Here is a 24,092-nt window from a genome sequence, read left to right on the forward strand (position 1 = left end):
AAGCTAAGGATTGGCTTTGATCCCTGAAGCCAACCAAACATTTCTTCATCTATCTAGTGCCCCATTCACATTCAGTAGAAAAATCTGTCGTTTTTCTGCATGATGTTAACTAATGTTAGTTTACCTGCTAACACCAGAATAAATTTGACAAGCTTGAGTCGAGTATATTCATAACACCATAATTTTCTTTCTTTCAACATTGGGTGTAATGAGTGAGGGATAGATTTCACTGAGAAACTGCACACCCACAGGCTAGCAACTTGTGAATCACACAGAAAAGCACACTTGGTTTTATTCTCTTTCAAGGGGGCCCCATTACAATTGGGACCATAATTTACTAAATGAAAATTATATTTTGTATAAGATATTGAGACGATCGTTTACGGAGGTCACAGACAAAGACACTGAAAGAATGGAGGTTTACAGTACTTTCAGACCTACACATTTTACATATAACACAGACTAATTGTGAGATACCCCAAAGGCATGCATGGCCATCTTGCCAAGGCAACTTTTTTCAAACTCATGTGGAGTTGTGTTGGAATCTGTGGGTACTGGGAGACACTGTGTCCAGTATATGTGCATTTTTTTAACACCAACATGGTATTTTTACAACAGCAAACCCTGTTTTTGGATTCTTGAACTGGTTAATGTTCTTAGCATGCATTCTGGTTTTATCCAGAACATTCACCAATTTTCTTATGCAAAAATATTTGAAGGCCGATAGTTATTGTTAAGGCCTCAGACTTGGAGAATAGTCAGAGACCTGGTTGCTAGGGTCACTTGGTGTATTGCCCAACCACTTAGCAAGTGGTTGCTCGCTGTCATTGAGTGAAATCTGTTGCTAAGAGGGTTCTGATACAAAGCCTGCATGGAAGAAGCTGATTTGTCTCGCTGATTAACCATCTAGGGGTTGTATAACTTGAAAAAGCACCAGTTGCTACGCATTCTTCACAGCTTCACTATTACTTAGCGATAGGTTGGCAAGTGTTTGCAGTCAACAGTGTCTTCCATATCATAGTCACTGCTAACAACCATTCACAACCAGATGGGAATACTCATTTTTCCCTGCTGACCAGTGCTTGACAAATGGTTGCCAGCTGGTCTTATGAATGTGTGACTAAAGCCTAATATCACTGGATGTGGGTCATTGTGTGGTTAACATTTCTGGTCCATTGTTGAAATTTTTTTGTTTGTTAGCAAGTAAATAAGCTGAGCCAACATGGCTAATGTTGCTCATTGTTAGTGCTGTAGTGTCACAGATGAGAGGTAGAGCGAAGTGAGCATACTTTTTTTTACATTATATATATGTGTGTGTACTTACATGACATGTATTAACACTTAAAAAATGTACCTTTGAGCTTCTCAAAGTAATATCACATTTCAGAGCAATCAAATACCAATTACAGTGTGTGCAATACAAAGAATACATGTTTTAATACACAAATATGTTGTAAATTAAACACGTATTAATTCCAGACCGGGCATTGTAGCTCAGTCTGGCATCATTTAAGGTTAGTTTAGCTTTTTTTTTCTTTCTTTCTCTAAAAAAAAAGTTTAACTAATTTTGAAATTTGTGCCTTTGTTTTATTTATTTCCATGCCTGGCTCGTCTCGACTGAAAGGCTGAGCTGAAACCAAATCCAACATGGGAACAATGCAGGACTCAACTCTATCATAATGAGATGTTTTCAACTCACAAACTCTCATATTTCATGTTAACAAAGGGTAATGATCTTCCAATTTTATGGCTAAAGGATGTTAACTTGATGTTTTATTCTTTTTTTTAATCAGAAAGCGCTTTGCTTCCAAGACACTGCTTGAGAAGTGTTTCTTTGATCAATCATCTGAGAGGGTTAAATGCTACCTCAATGCATATTATGTAAAAATACTAATAAATCACAGCCTAAATTTTATGCACATGCTTATCAAATTATCCTCACCTGCAAGTCCAAACATTTTGGTTCCTTTTGCTCCATCAAAAAGTTGCATATTCTTGTTCTGCTGTATCAGAAATAGCAGAAAACTTAAAAGCAGATCAGGATCCAGTCGGATGCTGTAAATTAATCAGTCATTTATTTTGGAATTCAGACCTGTCTTTGGTTTCACTTGGTTATTAGTCCCAGCTTTACTCTAATGCCTGGCTTGGCGAACCCACAAACAGCATCCCAGAGATCAAATTGGAAACAGACTTCTCGCTATTATAAAAGTTGCATTACTCTGCAGGTTGCTTTTCTTTCTTTTCTGTAAAACAGAGTTCTTTTATAACCTGTTGTTGAATAATAATATGATAATGGTGGCTGTGAAATGCTCTGAAATCCATCAATCTTTTTTTTTATTCCTCATGGTAAGTCATGACCTCAAAGTGGTCCTTTTTCTTTATTTTAAGGCCTCCTGCTGCGTGAGCCTATAAAGAGAAATGTTCCACAAAAAAAGCAGAGGGTCGAGTAGCACGCACCACTAGAACTACGCAGCAGTCGTTTCCTCCTAATAAAGTCTTAGAAAGTCATGCAAAAAATGTTCTACTCTCATACTTTTCTTTTTTCTTTGTAACATATGAAGTCATTATTTGACAATTTAAGATAAAACGTATTACAGTGTTCTTGTCATGCAGAGATCACTCTCTGTGACTTTCCAATGCTGCTTTCAACTTTTGACTGTTTGATTCGATGATTATTTCTAGTAATGCTGCAAATATGCTGCCTAACCAATCTAAAAAAATGCCCAAATTAAAAAATTATTTACAGAGTTAGAGGAAAGATGTCATGCAGAAGAAATGGTCATGATGATTGTTTTCTGTTTGTTGTTGTTGTTTTTCATTTTAGTTCAGACCTGCATATTAGTTTTATTTTCCAAAAGAAAAGTCACGGCACTCCCCACCAAGTGCTATAAATTACCTCCTACATGCTTTAAAACTGTGTTTTAGTCACACAGGCTTAGAGACCAGTTGATGACCGCTTGACAAACGTCTTGGTCGATAGGGAAAAATTTGTATTCTCCCGCAGTACCCTCTTTGTGACCTTTTTCACCTAGTGACACCCAGCAGGTTCAGTCAACTACTCACAAGCAATCAAGAAATGCACCTTTCTTGCCTAGCAATTGAGGGTTTCCAGGATGTCTCCAGGCATTTCTATGCACGGGTCTCTAGGCCTATGTGAATGAGATCTTAAGCACTATGCTTGTGCAGCTTCAAAGCAACAACAGAAGCCCAAAAGGACAGTGAGTAGAATGGAAAACACTGGTTCATAAGTTACATTCCCACACTTTGTCACTTCAAAAAGTGCCAGATGTTCTTCTGCCTTTCCAAAAAAAAATACTTCCTGAGATACCTTTGCTCCCAAAAATGATCATCACTAAAGTGGATTCAGGTGGTTTGGTGGATAATGCCAGCCCTTTTGGTTTTCTTTAAGACACTTAAACATGATGGTAGCTGTGCCATCATGTTTAAGTTGGAGTCATCTTCCACTGTCCGCACAAGCATCGGCTGCTGCCAAGATTGCAACATTTTCCAGCTGGCCTCAGGGAAAACCAGTGGTATATCAGTGCAGCAGTAACCCCATGTGATTATATAAAATCCTTATATAAAGGATATTCAAGCTTTAAATAAAATGACCCCAATCATCTTACATTTATTGTTGCCTCTTTTTTACAGCTACTACAACTGGAAGACGCAAGTGTCCACTTCCAACTCGAGCCCAAACTTTGAGGTGATTTATGACGACCCTAACGGCCTTCTCTTTAAGAACAAGAGGGACAAAAAGATTCTGAATTTGGACCCTTTGGTAGGTTTTTGTGTTGCTGTTGTTATTGTCCTGCTTTGGTTTTAAAACCTAGGGAGACAAATGGTGCTGCTAATTAGACCGGGTCACCTGTTCCATCGCAGTAAAAATGTCTCAGGGGAGCAAAAAAGGGCTTTAGGGAGAAGGCTCTTTTCTAAATTCTTTTTGCTGCACAACGGACTGCTTCTGAAAACAGATTTTGTTGTCCTTTTGGCTCAGATGACTGTGATGCACCTCCAATATCCTGATCATTTCCTCTCTTGTTACCTTTAACACCTTTTACTTTGTTGCACCATTTTAACGAACTGCAAATGTTCCAAAGAAAATCGCTTGTTTTTCAACTAGTCACAAGTTACTTCAGAGACTGCACTCTAAGGGAAGAGGTTGGGGAGACAGAGAGAGATAAAGAAATCAGTGGGAGGGAAAGATATTTGTGTTCCACCTGCACAAAGAAGGGAGGATCAAGTGGTCGAGACAGGTGCTTCCTCTACACTCAAAGGCTGACAGGGGCCCTGGAAGAATAACGACTCCCTAATGTTTTTTTCTCTCCAGTTTCCTTCTTTGCTGGGGGGTAGGGAAGTAGTTGGTGGGGCTGAACTATTTTGAAATTGCAGACAGAGCTGTGGGGACTGCGTTTTTGAGGCCAAGCGCCAAAATGGCAGCACAGTGTTCTAGCTGTGGTCGAGCACCGCCCCAACCAGGCTGTCTATTAAAAACACAAGCGAAGGCATTGGGAGCCAGACACAGCAAACCACCCGTGTGCCCAGAACCCAGCTCAGCTCAGCCCAGATTGGCTCGACATGGAGCAGCACAGAACCATCCGGCCTTTAACCCGCCATGAGCTCACTAGCTGCTCATGTGGCCTTAGAGCCACCGGAGAACCTTCCAAAATCAAAGCTCACATCAACTCATTTGGGGTGGCTTGTTTGTTTTTCTGCCTTTGTCATTCCATGACCGCTTTTCTATCCCTGCCAGAAAGTGGGTTGGGGTGGAGGGGTTGTCATTTTTCAGTTATGACAATGGCTTGATTGGCTTGGCAAAGTAAAAGTTAGAGAGAAAAAAACCCCTTGATGCTCAAATTTGAAGAACAGGGTAAGCTGACATGAATTTAAATGTGAGTGTTAATGACAGTGTTTGGTTTCTATAACATTTGAAAAAAAAAATGCTTGGCCTTAAGCAGCATTTCCCATTATCTCTCACTGTGTCTGTGACATCAGGTTTATTGGCTTATTTTTATTGATGCTCTTTTCAACTTGCAGAGGAAGACTGTCTCAGTTATTAGGACACCCACAAGTGTGGCTTAGGTAAAAGTGTAAATTGAGTGTAATGGTTCGCTATGGTTCCGTTCCCTCCAGAAGCTTTTGACACACTTAGCCTGAAATAAATGTTCCCAGCTGGTAGTGGCTTCACATCTTAGTGGTGGGGCTGTGTCAGCTTTGACAGCCAAAGTAACACAAAACATCTTGGAAAATGAACAGTTACAGTCACTGTCAAATTATGCAGCACTTGGCTATTATAAAGAGGTGTGCTCTAGAGATGTGCGGTTTTGTTTAATTGCTAACATACTCTCTCTGTGGCAGCTGTCACATTTTCAGTATGGTGATATTTTTAATTTAACACTGAAACTAATATTCCCATGCACTGGAAAGCTATCTTTGGTATTTCTAAAACCACAGCAACTCTGTATTTATTTGAAGATTTTAGCTTCTTTCAGCTCACAGTTTTGGTTCTAAATGATGCAGGTTTGATGCAGAAAAAAGTAATAAAGATGATGTTTAAAAAGTCTCATGAATTCACCTTTTTTGTTCTAAAAAAAACAGAAAACTTTCATAAATACAGATCATAAATTTGTACAGAAAGTCCTTAATAATGTCATAAATCAAGTGACAGGTAGGGGCCTTTTCTTATAGACTTCTATAGAATCTGACTCCTTGTCTAATGCCCCCTGCTGGCCATTAGAGAGAGTGCAGATTTTAGAGTTGTCCACATTGGCTTCACTTTTACAGACGGACGCTACATCCATCTTTTCTTATACAGCTTCTGAAAACATGTCTTGAGATCTTGAAAATTCATGAGACCAGTCGAAAACATCACAAATGTTTAGTTCTTTGCTTTGCGTTTGAATGCACGATTGTAGACTGTAGACAGCACTACCCCCAAACAAGCACCACTAACTTCTCTGTGCTGGGTTTCAGTCTGGTCCTGGCGAGGACTCCAACAGGACATTCCTGCAGTCGGACATCTACATCCATGTTGTCATCTACGACCACAACGTCAGGACAGTCTAAACTTCACAGGCCGTCGCCAACACTTGCATACATATGGCACATATTGGAGAGCACTGGAAGCCTCTAATTTGACTGAGTTGCTGTAGTTGGACCATCATTTACACTGTTCCCCTCATATCATGCATGCCATCTGGGTGGAGGTGTTGTAGTGGAGAAAAAAAGGCTTTAAACTGAGGAATCCCAGAGGATGAAGTTGATGGACTCGTGTGACAACTTGGAAGTTTCTTTGCAAATACTCTGGGGTTTTATGTCTAACTTTGGCCTTAAATTGTTGCATCCAGGTCGGGATTGACTGTGCTTTTGGCACTTACCCAAGCAAGCAGAGTTAGTTAGGGGCAAGAACCTGCTCAGAGACCCCAGGCTCGTATCATCATTTGGTCTGGCATGTTTTGGGCTGTTTGTCTAAACAAATTAAAGGCGTAAGAGCTTTGAAAGATGATGGGGGTTGCTTTCATGTCCTCCCCCAGGCTGCGGTAGCTCCAATTGGACTGGAAGAGTGGGTAATGGGCTTAAAGCATTCCGTATGTTTCCAGATGCAAGGCACACGTTACGGGACATCAAAGTGCCCTATCATTTACATATTAGTCATTCACTATGACATTTTTAAATTATTTTCTCAGAGGGCTTTTGGTAACTTAAATCCCTTTAATTTCAGGATTATTATTTGTTGTTTTTTGTAACAGTATCTAAATCTAGAAGTTGAGTCTTTATTAGTTCATAAATTTGCTTTCTGTACATTCTGCTGACTCAATGTCTCTGCATGTAGAAAATTTGGGGGGATAGCAGTAATGCTGCTTCTCAGACTTATCTACCTCTGTTTATTGTGTTTAGTCCTTTTTTGGACTAAACACGTTCACTGGGCGAGATTTAGGGTGCACCCTGGACAGGTCATCAGTCCGTCACAGGCCTAACAGAGGGACAGTCAACCACACACTCTCACATCCACACCTACAGCCAATTTGGAGTCACCAATTAACCTAACTAGCAAGTCTGAGGGTAGAAGACTACCCAAAGGACACCCGTGTAGGCACAGTGATATGCAAACTCCACACAGAGAGGCCTCAGCCAGCCAGGAGATTCAAATCAAAAACCTACCAAAGGTAAGTAACAAATAATGAACACATTAAATCTTGGTTAATTAATCCAGACATGCACGCATAAATAAATAAATGGCTAGGGGTTAGGATTGGGGTTTTATGAGTGGCTGTTCTGAACCTGTATCTGAACATTTATCTGCTGCACAGACGTGCAAGTGGTATCAATCTTTTCATCTAAATCAAATAAGCTTATTTCCTTAACTGCTGAGCCTTTAAGCTCACACTGTCACCTCCACATTTTATCTCGCCTTTATATTAATTTTCTCATTACTAATCTATCACCTGTTTTTCCCCTGAAAGTCACAAGCTTCAAACAAATTAGTTCATTCTAATACAAACGTCTAATGTTTCTCATCTGGCTTGATACCAGAGAAGCATTCCACTTGCTGCATCTGTTTGTTTTCACCGAATTGGACCCTGTTGTCCTCATTGAAATAATATGTGTGGTGACAAGGCTATTTGGGCTGTGGTTCTGTAAAAACTGGGGTTAGGGAAATGACGGTCTGGTTTGAGGTTGTTAATCATTACTGTTCTTTTGTTTTTCCTTCCCTTTTTTAAAGACGATAGGAGTTCTGGGCCTGTTTTTGTGGTTATCGTGAGCAAAGCTGGTGAAAAGTCTGATGGAGTTATAAAAGTGACACAGATGGGAATGTAGGATGTGCCTATTTTCAGTCTTTAACATGTTTTCGTGCAGTTTTATGTATTTTTTTTTATCATCTATTTGTGGTTGCTGGTGTGTAAACTGATCTTAAACTGTTTCTTGCTGAAACTACAACCTAAGTAGCAGAAGTATATTCAGACCTGGTTTCTCTGTTGACTGCCTTGTTGAACAGCATATTTAACCTGAGTGCAGGGCATGTTGTAATTGAGAAACCTTCCACCTGCCTGTCTCACTACTTGGTTATTTGTTGTTGTTTTTTCTGTTTTCAGTTTGGAGATTTTTTTGTAATTGTGTTTGGAAATGAGAAGTCAGGCAGCAAATGAACACTTCACCCTCATCTACAGCTGTTTAGGTTTACAGGCCACGGCTCATTTATGTGGCCAGGTAATGGCGATGGAACTGGCTGCTTTATTCTCTCTCCCACCCTGAAAGTTGCATCAGTCATTCCAAATACCTTCCAATGAAAACAGCAGATGTGCACAAGACGGGAAAAAGGCCATCTAAAACAAACAGGCAAACAAGTGCACTGCATCTGAAATGCATTGGTTGTTCTTTGAATGCCTTACCTCTGTAGAAAACAGCATTTAAAATGATTACTGGAATCCACCCAGATCATGTGTCTGCAAACAGGGATGATTTCACAATAAAGTCCAGGTTAAACAGTAATATTCCCCTTCATTTCCTTTATTGGGCTTTTAAGCTGTTGGGGTTTTAACTGAAGCGTTAAAACCCCTAATGTTAAAACATTAGTTAGAGGTCTGAGGTCTAATATGCACAACTTGAGTCAAAGTGGTGGATTCAGACTGCAGCAGAGGCACGATTCAGTCTTTTCTATGAAACAAGCTCAGTTTCACCTCAGTTTGATGTCTTTTTGTGTAGTTTTCACTCATAGATTATTGTGTTTGACATCTCATTACCTACAACCTTATGATTAATAGATTAATATTGGCATGCAGATATTACAATAACCTTGTGAATCTAGTGATAGCTGCCGACATGCAAAAATAAATTCCAAATTAAATCCTAAGCTAAATTACAGCGCTTTCACTTTCAAACACACAACCACTTTTTACCCCTCAGCCAAAAAGGCTGATGGGTTATTGTTGTCACCCGTTGGATGGGCGAGTGGGCAGCGTAGACACCCAAGTTTTTGAATGCGCTAACTTGAGAAGGATGTCACCTGTCCAAAAATACAAACCCAATAAAAATGTCTAATTAGCAGAGGTGTGGCCTAGCAGACTTCTGCTGATTGGAGCCGCCTGTGTTGTTATACCTAAAAGCCTTTCTGTACAATTTTTAATGAAGGGTGAAACTATCGAGACCAAAACCAGGTTCAAAACATCTGTTTTAATGCTATAGATTTGGGAATGTTATACAAATATACGAGATTGACTCACTTTTTGGGCCAGTCTCAAGTGGCCACAAGTGGAACTGCAGTTTCTGACACTTCATGTTGGCTTTATTTTCAGAACTGACTTCGGGTGTTAACATAAAAAAAAATAGAAGATTTAAACTAAATATTATAGCTGAAGTGTTGTTGGAACATTTGTTTCAATCTATAAAGTCATGGTTTTTTTGAAGTGTCTTTCAGCACAGGAGTCAATTAATTGGTTTTTCATTGGATAGTTAAATACCACGGGCACCGTTGTTAAAACTCACCAGTTCAACAGTCACGGACATACATGTTGAATTTGACCATTTGTAAGTTCCTTTACTTGAATAAGTTTTCTTTTCCTTTGACAACTGTTTTATTATTGAGGGCAGTGCTACTCTTAATCACTGTCCACTTTAGGGACTGGTTTTAACTCTGGCTTACAGTTAAATCCAGAGTTGTCCAACATCCAACTTACAAAGTGCTAAATGATCAGGCCCCGTCATATCTTAAAGACCTCATATTATCTCATATCCCAATAGAGCACTTTGCTCTCTGAGTGCAGGCCTGCTTGTGGTTCCTAGAGTTTCCAAAAGTAGAATGGAAGGCAGAGCCTTCACGCTCCTCTCCTGATGCTTCTTGCTTATCTGGTAGCAGCTGAAGACGTTAAAGTCATTCAGCCTGTTGACTGCTATGAAAGACATGGCATGCTAATATTATTGCCATCAGATGTCCAAGGGCGGGGAAATGCCCTAATCATTTCCTCCCGAGTGCCCCTGAAAGAGGACCAGTGGTGGGGGGGACTGCAGGCCGACTGGGTGGGGTGTTCAAACCCCGCCTGATGGCTGTTTGGGGGGAAGGCGGGGAACAGTATGCATCCGGATCGGACTGTGATGGTACAGGATGTGTGTGCTTAACTCCATTGAACTAAACTAAGTAGGGAAGAAAGCCTTTAATGCCGACAATAAGCCGCTTCATTCAGCAGCGCGGCCCGGACGCGCAGCTCTGCGGAGTAGAAATTGCGCACGGAGGGGCTGTTCTCTGGCAGCAGTTTAGGTGTTGAAATCAGTTCAATAAACCTCTGGAATGTCGTTTAGTAAAATATTTTCACGCTCTCCGTCTCGAGTCAACCGACAAAACACGCCCCCTTCGGCTCTTGATAACGAGATAATTCGAGATAATTTGTCCCCAGGCTGAATGTGCGTAGAAGTATTTTGAACAGGAAACTCTCTCTCTCTCTCCCCCTCTCTCTCTCTGAGGGTGAGCATGTGTACGTGTGTGTGCGCAGTGTGTGTGTGTGAGAGAAAGGAGAGAGGAATACCCAGCTGGTCCCACAAGCCCTATAATACCAAGCACAACATGCTTTACCTTCAATGAAAGCTGAGACTGAGGGACGGTTGACTGCTGGACCTGAAATCAGCTTGGAGTCGGAGAGGCGCAGTTTTTCTCCTTCTGCTTTCTCACACCTCATCCTGCGCGCCGGAACCTTTTTATCATTATTATTTTTATCTTTTTACTGACTTAATTTACTGACTCAAACACATTTAGACCTGCAACTTATCAAAAGTAGAGACAACTTGGATAACGCATCTTCCTCTCTTGTTGTGACCGGTGTCAAAGGTGATGGTGTCATTTTCTTGCAGAGGACTCAGGTGATGGTATGTGTTTCTGGAGATAGGGGCCACTTTCGGAAACGTGTTAGTTTTTCCACAGCTGTTATTTTTTCGTTTGCTACGTTTCCTTTGCCTCGAACATGGCACTCTACTCTCGATTTGTGATCGTGCTGCTTTACGGATGGAGTTATTTGTGCGTTGGATTGTGCGCGATGCTGAAAACGGACAATATCCCCGAGAGACTAAAGGTGGATTTTACGCATTCGGTGGATAAAAAATACGCGACAAAAGAAGACCGGGATGCGCTTTTACAGGATACGATGACGGAGCACATGCAGATGCTTTACGCGAAGTACAACAGCGCTGGATTTCCCTTCAAGGACGGCAACACTGTTCGTAGTTTCAAAGCGCATTGGGGTACGTATCAAATGTTTTATGTATATTAAGAACACCGACTTCTACCAGCATAGAAGTCAGTGACCGGCATGCCTTTTTGATGTTATATGTTTCCATTTTGCCTCAATCAGCTTGAATCACCTGCATAGTAAAAATGCAAATCGGCACATTTTTTCCATCTATAGATGAAAAACTTAAAGTAGAAAGAACATCTATAATATTGAGTAAGTCTTATTTTATAGAGCATAATGTAAAATTCGTTAAGACCGATGCCGTTCATGTGTGCGGAGCTGAAAAAGAAATACACCTGTTGATCCAGTAATGGAAATGTGAACAACCTGTTACGCATTCCTTTTGCCAGTAAGAGTAAAAGATTCGCATCAGATGGTGGCATGCAATTTAACATAGCTTGGCCGCACAACTGTTCACACCTTCAGATTTTACTGTCAGATAGTCTTGATAAATTTTCTCTCGAGCCAGCATCTGGCAGCTGCCCAGACTGCCTGAGCTGTAGCAGCGTTTGAGTTTCCACTGCAGCGAGCGCTAATGTCCTTTCAGCTGGAGCTTTTTTTCCCCTCTTCTTCAGGTTCATTTATAGTAACTTTAATCCAATAAACCCTCAAGTGTTTACACTTCGCTGTGTTATTGTCACTCGGACCATGGGGCGACCAGTTGCCACTTAGGGTTAAACTTTGTTAGATTACACTGCCTCCTGTCGCCCGGCTGCTGTATGGTATAGCATTAAAGGGCAGGTTCACCCAAATCACAAACAGATTTCACGATTGATCCTCAGAAGAATTTGGCCATGCAGGAGTTTTTGGTTTTTGCTTGAAATTTCTGCTTTTATCCCAAAGCAGTGGAGATAAGTGGGAGTTTCTGCTATGCTGTTGCAAGCAATGACATGTTTAAAATGTTAAAGAAACCTTCTAAAGTACTGGTCTGTTCTTTCTTTACAGTGACAATTTTCTTTTTGATTGAAGCAATCCTCAAAATGAAAGCCTGTTAAAGCTTGGGTGAATTGTCCTGTGTCCTGCCGATCTTTAAAAATATTTTGTAATTAATGATTTTTTTAATACGTTTTTTTAAAATCCCAAAATAATTCTATTGCATTAGGGTGAACAACTGTTTCATGACCTGAGCAAAAAAAGTGCACAACATAAGCCCGATGATGAAAACGCTGGACTAAAAAGAGGAAATACAAACATATAAATTATTATTACTAGCAGTAAAGTTTAGGAAAGGCCATGGTCAGTTTTGAAATGATGTGAACCGTGTTGCACTCTGTTCATGATATTACTCATTATATGCACAGGTACTATAAACAAGAAACAGCTGCAGATTTTCAACCTCACCTCCCTCACCAAATCAGAAGACATCCTGTCAGCTACTCTTCATTATTACATTGGAGACCTTCAGAACAGCACCCAGGGCTGCTCCAGGTCCAAAAGCTGCGCTCGCCATGGTCCCAGGAGGCACAGCCACATCCACATGGTCATCTGGAGCTTTGCATCTGTGGATAACAAGATGAGGACTCTTGGACATTTTCGGATCAATGTGTCCACCCTCTACAGGGACTTCATATCTTGGCAGTGGAAGGACATAACTCGTGTGGTCAACCAGGCCAAACACCACGACGAGCTGCTTATTGGGATTGAAGTGGCTTCACAAGGTTCCCAGCCGTGGAAGAAGCTCCTGTCAGACCGCTCACCCTACATCCTGGTCTATGCCAATGACTCTGCCATTTCAGAGCCTGAAAGTGTGGTAGCTACTCTCCAGAGGCCCCACTCAGTGAGAGGTGAGGGCTCCATTTCACACGGCTTCCATAAAGTGGGACTACAAGAGCAAAACGACACCGAAGGACAGCCGCAGCCCAGACACAGGCGCTCAGTGAATGTTCTCCTACCTTTGCAAAATAATGAACTTCCTGGTCCCGAGTACCCATATGAGACGACCGGCTGGGACGAGACAACTCCCTACGAACCATTTGAAAACAAACAGGCACGCCGGCCGCGTAAAAAGACACGCAAGAATCAGCGGCATAAGATGCCCTTGCTACAGTTTGATGAGCAGACGATTAAAAAGGCGCGAAAGAAGCAGTGGAACGAGCCCAGGAACTGCGCTCGGAGATACCTGAAAGTTGACTTTGCCGACATTGGATGGAGCGAATGGATTATATCGCCCAAGTCGTTTGATGCCTATTATTGCTCAGGGTCCTGCCAGTTCCCCATGCCAAAGGTGAGATTCAAAGCCCGGTAGCACCACACTATAGTGCTTTTAGACAGTACTAAAGGTGCCAAAGCAAAAAATTAGTGGGTTAGAGAAGGTAAAGCTCAGTACGGTGGCAATTATAGTATTTCTACCAATTAGCTATATGAAGAGGGAAAGCTGATCTTTGGTAGACTTCGTCATTATAGATGGGTCACTTGTGAGAGCTGGTTAAAGATGGAATTTTTTTCTTTTTAAAGTGATCACAGCCTAAAATGGTAGCACTAATTCAATACTCTCTAGACAATACATCTGGGAACCTGTTTTTGTTTTTTCACAACTGAAGATTATAAATAAACCAAAAACCAATGGTTTTTTTTGTTAAATTTAGTTTTTGTTCGGTTTTGATATTAATAGTGCAGATAAAAGTTTTATGAAAGCAGTTTAGGCAACTTACAGGTGATCTGCAGGAGCAGAACTCTTTATATCCTCTACATGGGCAAAGAACCAAAGGGTGGTCCGAGGCAATAAAGTATGGCCATTAAAGATGGTGAATAATCTGCTAGCTGATTAAATTGGAGAAAACAAATCAGACCAACTGCTACGTAAGTACAAAAAACAGCGATAGCACATTTATTTCTGTCTGTAATGGAAAATTGTGATAGCTTAGCAAAGCAACATAGTTCTGCAGTATATAGATATTTAAAAAATTTGTAGTTATACATTTTGTGTCAGAGTCACTGACACGTAACCATGGAAGCCGGGTGTCATTCAGTATCGGCCAATGCTAGGCTGCACTGCTAGCCAGACTGCTAATTAACTGAACTTCCTGTCTCTACAGTTCACAGATTTAAAATCTATTTTCATTATGAAAAGAATGGGATTAACAAATGTCTCTTTAACATAGCTACAATAAATATGTGGCTAATGCTTAACCTCATCCGTTATACTGTCTCAGTTTTGAATGTTTAAGTGTTGGTCACCTGGGCTATTTTTCTCTCATTTAAACAACTGGCAATTTTCTAATATTTAAGAGCCACTAGAAACCACTCTCACTGCAATCTTATCATATTTTAAATACTGCAGAAATACGCGTGGTATTTTGCCCTAGATTCATGTGCTGTGTGAGGTTAACGTTAGCAATGCTAGCACCAGCAGCCCATCTTTACAACTTTATCATTTGCAAGTCTCAGAGTGAATTTACTAATGGTTCTGAAAGGATGATGTCTATTTAGTTGCTATAATGAAAAGCAAATAATTTGTCTATCCAAGCAGAATTTGTGGAAGGAAAGAACATTTAACCATCTCCGTACTTGCAGAAATCCTTATGGCCTCCGCTCTGGCTGCCTGACAATAGTGAAGCCCATTAGGTGGTCGTCCCCATACTTTTAAGCTAAAGTTAAATCCAGTAGCTTCTGTTTTTCCAGAGTAACTTTTTTGAAAACCATTTCTTTACATGGTGATTATTAATGATTCCTTATGACGCAGTCCTAAATGACAGTCATGTCTGCATAAGCAAATGATAAGAATAGTTGAAAGTTAGAGCCATCAGTTTCTATACCAGCAGTGTACATTATTGGCTTGGCTTGGCGACCCCTGTAAGAATTGTTTGGCTCTGTAACTAAAGACTGCAGACATTAGTCTTTAACTTTTTTTTTTTTTTTTTGCAGTATGGTATACATTATGTAAATAGGACGGGCTACATTCAGATAGCAGTCTCTTTACTGCTTTGCATTAATTTAACATGGGGAAAATCAACCTCAGGGGTCCCTGCTATCTTTCTGTTTTATATAACAGGCAACAGTGGCAAGCCTTATGTCATTGGCTTTGATCTTCAACAGCAGGGTTAAAGTAGTTACAGTAGTTGTGCAGATAGTTCTTCATGCTTTTATCTTCAGATTGTATCTTTGTCTTTAAAGATGCACATCAGATGTAAATCTAGATTTAGCCCAAGCAGTCCTACTATATTAAACCTGCAGTAATAGTGAAGCTACAGATGTCATCTAACATGCTTAGTAAGAAAACCGGCGTCCTCATAAACAGCTGGTTGACCTCCTCATCAAAATTCAATAAAAATGTTATTACCTAAAACAAACCAACAAGTATCTTGAATGAAGTATCTACAGAGGATAACGTTAAGCCTTTACACAGAAGATGGAAATAAGTGAGAGACACAAAAAACATCTGCCTGATGTTAAACATCAACTTCCCTTTTAGCTCGTGGCACCGGTGATAAGATAACCACGCAGGTATTTTAAACATGGCCGGAATGCACGAGCTACATCCACTTAATTCATTAAGTCGGAGTCACAGGTCTTTGTAGTCGGAGGTAATTAGTCCCAGAAGTAGAGCCTAGGGCTTTTAAGGCAGCCGCCTCCCTCTCCTGCAGCTTTTCTGCTCAGCCTGTGCAGAAAACGTTGTCTCGTTTGTCAGGTTGAAGTTTTAGAAGCTTCTAAATAGCCATGATTAAAAGGGTGCACTTTTTTTTCCTGTGGAGTGGTGTGGGAAGACTTCTATCGCTTACTAGTTCCTGTTGAGAATGAAGCAGCTGTGCAGGTGAACTGCTGGGCGTGTAGAACTTAAATTCAGACCCACAGACCCTTCGGCCAATGCTGCATGCTAGTTGCACTGAATAATATTGCTATGCCCTTGACAAATAAGATTATATATGATCTTAAATGGCAAATAGGAAAACTACATGTGCAGAACTTCAGCAACAAGTAAAGTTTGATATTGTTGAATTGGTTATACATTTGGGGACGTTTTGAATGTCTTTTTTCTGCTTTCAAATATGTTCGGTAGAAGGAAAAATAAATGTACGTGTGAATATTTGCTATCACTCTGGGTTTCTGTGACTCTGGAAAACAAGGCCCAGCTTGTTAGAAACATGTCCTGTTGGCTCATCAAAAGTTCATAACTGTTTAACTTTTACTTTAAAATGACATTTATTTGCTCTTTTTTTTAAGGCTCTGAAGCCATCTAACCACGCCACCATCCAGAGCATAGTGCGGGCGGTGGGCGTCATCCCAGGCATCCCCGAGCCGTGCTGTGTCCCCGAGAAAATGTCTTCCCTCAGCATCCTTTTCTTTGACGAGGACAAGAATGTGGTGCTGAAAGTCTACCCCAACATGACAGTAGATTCCTGCGCCTGTAGATAGTTTCTTTTTCCTCCCAGGCCTCATCGCACACACCTCGTGTCATAAAGAGAAGTAAAAAACAAACAAACAAAAAACCCCACATACAGCCATAAAGATGGTCTCTTCTCCTGTTCCTGCAGTCATACACTCACTCAGATACAAATATCAAGTGAATACAACTTCCCTTTTGCACTGGAGGAGAGCACCGCCTGTTGTTCCAGGTGACGATGTGACTGTCAGTGGGAAGAAATGGATCACGTGAGTTATCCTAGTAAAAGTTGTATTTTAAACGTATTTATCATCGCTGCTCAGTTATCAGTTGGGCGACGGCAGGGTGGATGCGATCATAAACCCACTATCAAGGCATACAAACACCAGCTGAGGCATAAAAGAGACAAAAACTGAAGGAAAATATTCACTTTTCAGGAAAAACCAAAAAGATCTTCATTTCAGCTGGTGCCCGTGGAAGGGCGAGGTGGTTGTACTCATCTTTCTCTCCTTCACAGCTTGAAGTTGTCACCTCCAGGTCACCTCTGCTCGCATTTGCATGGTTTTTGTTACTATGTGTAAGTATTTATGTCTGTACTATCACTGTGTTATTCACCATACGAGAATTTATTGTATCATTTTTTGGCTTGGCTGCTATAAAGGGTTATATTAGATTCCAAAGCCAGAATTGTGACGTAGACTTTTAGGTTGCTTTACATATTTATGTTTAACTCTGTTGTTGTACAGAACCAACATTTTTTTTAGAGTTTATTATAGGTGGAAGAGTAAGCTACATTCATATGGTCTCCTCATTAACAGGGACATTCTGAGGCATGTTTTGCTTCTCCAAGAAAATGAAAAAGCTTCATGAGTAAACCTCGTAGGTGAGGCCAGATTAACTTGTTAGCATGAGGCCAGAACTGCAAAAATTAATGCTCAGTGAGAGGCAGCTGAAGGAGAAATATGTTTTTGACATACTCTTCTGTTAGAAACTGATGGAAAGTGTTGCATGAGGTCTCGGAGGTGGAGGTGGATACAATTTCTGAAAAAGTAATTTGGGTGCCTTTAAAACCCAGCAGAAGATGGATTTTTGCAGGGGTGCAACTTCTGCTGGGACGTTTTTCTTCTCTGCGAAGCTCCGCTTCAAACTCAGTTACGTTCTGATCCGTTTCATGAAAACACCAGTATTACTGAGGACCAGAAACATGTCGGGCTGCACTGTAGGCATTTGGGGGGAAGAGCTTTAGGACGGGCTGACAGCTTTAAGCCATTCATTCGTACAAATTGGTAGATGGCTTAAAATAAATGAACACTCCAACTATCAGGTCAAAATGAACTTTTTTCAGTGTTAAATTGAGCACAATTTGCAGTAAACTGCCTGCTACCAAACTTAGCAAATTAAGTTTTTATGATTCATTTAAATACTCTCCTCCCAAAATTTTATTCTCACAGGAAAAAATACATATGCAAGTTTTTCTTTTTTACCTGTTTCCCCCCCAAAAAAACTTCTTGAAGGTATAGGATATTGAAAGGTACCGCTACTCTGACTTTTACTTGGATTTCAGTTTCACCTTTGTGCTGTTTTTCAGCTTCAGGAAAAACAGAAAAGTGGTACTTGGTGCAAGCTACTAGCATCAGCTGGGTACAGTGGTGGCAGTAGAAAAAATGAGATGAAGCAAAAACAAGCTGTGCATTATTATGTCCTTTCTGTTATTCACGTTTTGAGCAATATGACCGTCATTATTATTACTGTGTATTATTCTACAGAGTGGGTTTTACATAAATCATTAGAGGGTGTGTTATTCGAGTCAGATCAGCTACAAACAACAGGCACACCTGGAGGAGCAGTTAACATGTCGTAACCTTGCCTTGAGTTGTGCGTTATTGTCACAGTTCATAAAACCAAATATTTATTCAGAGCAAGTAGACGTAATTATAGCAGCGTTTTTTTGTTTTTTTTTCTATACACTTGTACATTGCCTTTGTATATAGCTCACTCTACTACAATGATGCGTCTTTGAGATAGAAGTGCCTTTTTGAATGGGTGGATTTCTGCTTCACAAAAAGTTCGAGTTGATTCATCGTGAAGCTCAAGTCAAAGCAAGCAGCTGAGTATTTTTCTTATGGTACAAAATAGGCTCCAGAGTGAACATAGCGCGTATTCTTTTGTGGAATTTATTCTCAAATGTATTTCAAACCATTTTGATAATCCAGAGACATTTATTTTGTGTCAATACCCGAGGGCAGATTGTGTAACTTTCTATATTTTGTACTGACACGTTTTACAGTTTGTGCTTCCTCGTTTTGTGCCGACACGATTTTTAGAAATGCATGTTATAGAATGAAGTGGCTTCCTCCGTTGGTGCCAGTACAACTTTGCAGATGTGACGACTGCTGACGCGTCACTTTTTGGATCCTTGCTTTTTCTGCATTTGTGACTCAACTTTCCGAGTATGAATCGGCGCAGTCATCTACAGCGCAGCGCATCGACCTTTACTTCACTGTTTCATCTTCTCGTGTAAATGTTGTGCTGTAGGTTAAACAAAGAAATGCCTGTACAATAAGCTTCATAAAATATATTTGTATATGGAAAAGGCCTTTAACATGCATCTATTTATTTTCTCTATGTTGCATATCTTGTAAAGGTGTGGTCTGGGAAAGGGGGGGCCGAAGCTCAGAAATGTCGATGGTCTTTATATCTGCGATGGACATTTGTCACTACTGACTAAAAGTGTGGTGAACTGTTTAAAGGTCTCCCTCCTCTGAGCTCGGACCCTCCTTCCAAAGCATTCAAAGAAATGAATAAAAGTATGCAAGAACAAAATCTATCAAGACTTTTATTGTATTTAATTTTTGTCAACCTTTGGTTATGAAATGCTGTATCCCATTTTAAAACAAAGAAAAATACTTAAAGTTCATGTATTTTCTCCCTCTGTACCTCCTGAAAATAACACAAAATCTGTTTGAGGTACAAGTACCAAAATTCAAAGGTATATCTGTATGTACAGGGATGTTTGTGTGCTCCCTTTTTATTAGATTATTTACTTTTTGTTCATATACAGTGTATATATATTTTTTCAGGATCGCGTCAGACAAAGGCAGGTATAGATACAGTGTAGCACATTATGTGTGCTGATTAGCAATCCAGTTAAGTTCAATCACTTTGTCTTCAACCACTTTAAAGTGTTAAAGTCAGCTATTTAGCTGCCTCCCCACATATCTGTTATTACACTATAACATTTGATTAAGAACTTTCGAACATATTCATAAAATTCAAAAGCTTTGCCTGATTTATATTTGGCCAATCGCATAAGGTCATCTTCTCAGTCATCTTCCAGCGTGGCTGCTATTTTTAGATCCCTCCCCGGATGTCCAGTTCTGACAAATTTCACTGTCCGTGCTGCGATTTCTCACCAACCTCAGACTTCTGCTTCCAGCTGACCCAGATTTTGTATCTCGCACTGTCACGGCTGATGAGAGCTGGGTCTGCAGGTACAGCTTAGCAGGTTTTTAGCTGTCCAGTTTGAGTGCAAAGTACACTCGACAGATTTGCTTTTCTAAAAGGTTGAAGCACACCCACTGAAGGGTTGAGGAATCACCATTTTGACGCAGTGGAATAAATCCAGCACATACCAGAGGTACAATTACATAATGGGACTTCCTCTGAGAGAATAGCAGCCACGCTGAAAATGGTCCAAAGTTGCACAACAAGGTGAGAATGGATCAAACTTTTATTGATCCGTTCTCATAACTTTATGATCACACCCCGTGGGCTTGCTGGCCTAAACTGTACTAAGGTAAACATGTAGCAACGTGTGAGAGCTTGTAGATGTAACACAAGAGTGTGAAACATTTTTAAAAGTGAAAACAAAACTTAAAATGTTTTCTACATTTTATCTTACAGGCCCGTGAATTTTGCATCATATTTACCTTCATAAAACTGCACTTTCACTCATGATACATTTCCATTTTTTGTTATGAGAATCTTCTGATTACAATGCAAGACATCATGAGTCATTTAAATAAACCAACAACTTCCACTCTCACGCACAGACCACTAGCTTCATTTGTCAGAGAGAGCTCCGCTGACTGCCATTAACCAAAATGCCTCTGCTTTTACCATCAGATCTGCCTCTGCAGTAATGACAGTAGAATTTGTGAATTCAATGTCTAAATCCACCTCCGGTTTTCCATTGCAGCAACAAGTGGGCCACTGTAGGACGGCCCACATCTCTGAGTGTGATCCAACCACAGGTAAGACCTCTTTAGGGCTGTTGAAAGGAAAAGGAAATATCTGCTGTGGACTAGAACCTCCAGATCAGCCCAAAGGAAATTGGAGTTAATGCCACTTTACTAATAAAATGAAAAAGTTCAAATGTTAAACCGATCTGTTTGAAGGGATTGTGTAAATGCAGTTAAAAAAACTCTGTCCTGAAACAGCACTGCTCCTCCAAACTCACACATACATTCACCAATCAGAGGACACATTTACAATATACATGATATTTACAAATTCACTCACCCGTTTTTTTTTTAAGGTTTATATAAAGGAGCAAGTAGGTTAGATTGTATAAACTGTGTATTTCGGATGCTTGTGCTTTATATTATTGAGTATATACACAGAGACGTGGTACCTCAAATGTTTAAAATGGAAAACACACCAATTTAAACCCCAGGTTCCTCAGAATCACCTCACAGTAAACCCTAAACATATTCTGCTCACTTCGGCCTCTGCTGTTCCTCCTCACATCATCAACGGCTCAAACGTGTCTCCGGCTCAGGAAGCCCACCGCGAGACGCTCACACTTTATGATTCAAGTGGAGAGAAGGTGTTCCTGTCTTTGTTTGTCATCTGTGACAAAAGTGAAGAGGCTGTGAGGATAACACAGTTGGCACAAGGAGCTACAGATGCTTCATGGATGTTTCTGTTGGGGTTCATATCCAGCGTGTGTTGGTTTTCAATGCAGTGTCATCTCCTCAAATTCCCTTTAGCTGTTAGAAATAAAGGCCGCATCGATGTTTCTGAAGTAAAAGAGCAATTAGGGAATTGAAAATAAGAATAGTATGACGTATGGCAAAGAATGCTGAGCTGAATAAACTCTTGGTCCCTCCAAAGCAATCGGTTATGAAGCTCGATGACACCATCCGAGTGTTTCTGGACCATCCATAAAATGTACTGTGCCTGAGGGCAAACTTAAAGCTTGAGCTGTACCCAATAACTTCAGGAAATCAAAAACTACAAACACGGCAGTGAATCATTTCTGTAATTTCTGCATGTCTGTAGTTACTCTAATGTGATGTTAGCACAATAAATTTTGTTTTTACTGTTTTTTGTGGGTATTACCAACTGGAAAGCTACCCTGAAATGCCCACATTGCCACTGGGAGATGTTTTTAAGAAAACAGTGCACGTTCAGGATTGGTTAAAGTGCACGTTCTCTTTCACCAGCTCTAAAATAACTCACAGGGTTACTGTGCTTTACAGAGGGGCTCAAACTTCCACAAGGGGACAGTTACATGGAGGAGTTTATTCCCAGTCACAGTGCTGGCTGTTATCACTTCCCATGTGTTTATATCGCCCTATTGCATGGGATCAACTCTCCTGTAGTTTTGGTTAGTTTCCTGCCCCTCCCTGAGGCTGGTTCTGCTTCTCTACCTCATGTGATCTTTGAGGTTCTCTCCGTAATACTGTAGGGTCTTTAGCTTATAATGTAATGAGTCTTGAGATGACAACTGTTGTGAACTGGGCCTATATAAATAAAAATAAACATTTTAATTGAATATGGGGTGGAGGTGTTTATCCAGCACACCACCCTGGTGCAGCACATATCAGCAGCAGATTATAGAGAAGCTCATTAATGTTTATAATAGCGTTATTATGGACTCCTAGTGTATCCCAATACCCGGTTCCAGGCTGACGGCTTCATAACGAGCTGTTTAACTCTGCAGTGAGCCGATGAAGCAGTTTGTGTGGCATTTTTGTTACCGAGTGTCTGCGGCTGCACGAGGTGTTGAACTGATAATATGGCTTGTGACTCCCAGTTGCTGATGAGTGTACGTCATATAGAAGGTATAGAAAGAATTTTATCCTACTGTGATGCTAACCTTACTTATTCTAACTATGAGAACCTGTTATATTCCACAGTAATACCACAAATTGAGCTAGTTGATTCTGTGCAGCCACAGTAGCCCTGAGTGTCCTCTTAGCCCACTAACATTAGCCAGCTAAGGAGTGTTAACTTACCTGACTTAATGTGATTCAACACAAATATTAGAAATCTTTCTTTTTTGTTGCATAACGGGGCTACATCTGAAGTTTTGTCTGGGTTAACGATTAATACATTAATCCTGTATGTCAAGCTAGGCAGCTTCATGCTAATTAATGTGACACTGAGCACCATTAACCAGAACCTTCTGTTTTGTTGGCATTAATAAAATCCTTTCTGGTAATGTTCTTAATCTGCTTCTGGCAAATGTCTTGGTGGTGGCCCGACTGCTCTGAGGTAAAAGCTTTTGCATTTCACATCCAGTTTTGTTCGAATGTTGAACGCTGACACGGCTGTTGGAGCAGCTTAAAACTGTTCTGAATCGCTTCGATTTTTCTCGACATCTTTGTCAAAAATAGTGTGAAACAGAGAGTAAAAGAAAAGTCAAGCAGTAAACCTTTACACCTTTGAAGGCTTCCATTCAAATGTGCACATGTTGTATGAAGATGCAGGAGCAATACGGGTTTACCTTTTGGTAATATCCCATTTTCAATTATCTGTCAATCTGTGACAATCATAAAGCTGCTAAACCATGGCTGAGGTGATGTAAAGTCACCTGTAAGTCCACTTTTGCTGTTAGATTTTAGTTGTTAATGTGTGCAGTGGAAGGAAAATGTTGGAAAGATGGAGGAGAAGCCCTCAGAAGTCCATGTCCCAACCAGACAGCTCATCAGGAGGACTGTCATCATCTGGAGGGTAGCTGTCGAAGTAACTGTGATCTGTTGGTCCTGTAAGCTATGGAGCAAAGGAAGGAGGAGGAGAGAGAGATGGTTAGCAAAGCATTGAGTTGGTCTGAAATCAAATAGTAACAACTGATGGGGCAACAAAATTCAACATGGCATTTTTAAGGTTAATACAAATTCCCTTTGGGGTTGTGTCAGGAAGGGCAGCTGGAATAAAACTTAAATCAAATGTGGAGCTACTTGCTGTGGTGACCCCTCGTGATAAATCACTACACATGAGCGGGGGACACTGGTTTCCTTTTCCAATGTGGAACAGTATAAAGTGTGCAGGAGGCAGAAAGCATGATGGCCATGTCTTGCTGAGAATTCACCTGACAGTTACCTCCTTTATCCTTATTAAGCCCATTTTTCCACAACAGGAGCTATAAGACATTGGGTGTGCGTTCATAACACACACGTAAGGGTAAGAAGGAAGAAATGCCTGCTGTGGGACAGGTATTTCTGTGCTGGAAGAAAGCTCCTCGGGCTCTACACTGACTGGCTAAAGTCAGATAAGCAACTACAGTAAGATTTTTGGGGAAATCAAGCAATCAGCACTTGCTAGATTAA

General features: G+C 40.6%; 3 protein-coding genes across 7 annotated transcripts in view; 2 read left to right on the forward strand and 1 right to left on the reverse strand.

Annotated features, from left to right (window-relative positions):
* Positions 1 to 20,878, forward strand: part of cfap299 (cilia and flagella associated protein 299) — a 93,783-nt gene extending 72,905 nt beyond the window's left edge. For 2 of the 4 annotated variants that reach the window (XM_086315466.1, XM_086315467.1), the window contains exons 5-6: positions 3,652 to 3,781; positions 20,735 to 20,878. In XM_086315466.1, coding sequence (XP_086171592.1) covers positions 3,652 to 3,781; positions 20,735 to 20,878 — 274 coding nt within the window. Of the gene's footprint in view, positions 1 to 3,651; positions 3,782 to 5,973; positions 8,657 to 20,734 lie in introns of those variants that run through there. The other 2 variants (XR_015131922.1, XM_086315468.1) reach the window with 2 other exon arrangements.
* On the forward strand, positions 10,134 to 19,412 carry bmp3 (bone morphogenetic protein 3). The gene is made up of 3 exons (XM_086315465.1): positions 10,134 to 11,226; positions 12,518 to 13,440; positions 16,377 to 19,412. Exons 1-3 carry the CDS (start codon positions 10,950 to 10,952, stop codon positions 16,566 to 16,568), a joined length of 1,392 nt encoding a protein of 463 aa, XP_086171591.1. The 5' UTR covers positions 10,134 to 10,949; the 3' UTR covers positions 16,569 to 19,412.
* prkg2 (protein kinase cGMP-dependent 2) overlaps positions 19,357 to 24,092 on the reverse strand; it is a 37,750-nt gene continuing 33,014 nt past the window's right edge. For both annotated transcript variants that reach the window (XM_086315464.1, XM_086315463.1), the window contains one exon: positions 19,357 to 23,535. In XM_086315464.1, coding sequence (XP_086171590.1) covers positions 23,440 to 23,535 — 96 coding nt within the window. In that variant the 3' untranslated portion in view covers positions 19,357 to 23,439. The remainder of the gene's footprint in view (positions 23,536 to 24,092) is intronic.

This window comes from Aulonocara sp. 'chitande type north' Nkhata Bay, linkage group LG12 (genome assembly GCF_057382095.1).
Source record: "Aulonocara sp. 'chitande type north' Nkhata Bay isolate Kocher_YH1m ecotype deep benthic linkage group LG12, A_spYH_male_GT1.1, whole genome shotgun sequence".
Taxonomy (NCBI): Eukaryota; Metazoa; Chordata; class Actinopteri; order Cichliformes; family Cichlidae; genus Aulonocara; species Aulonocara sp. 'chitande type north' Nkhata Bay.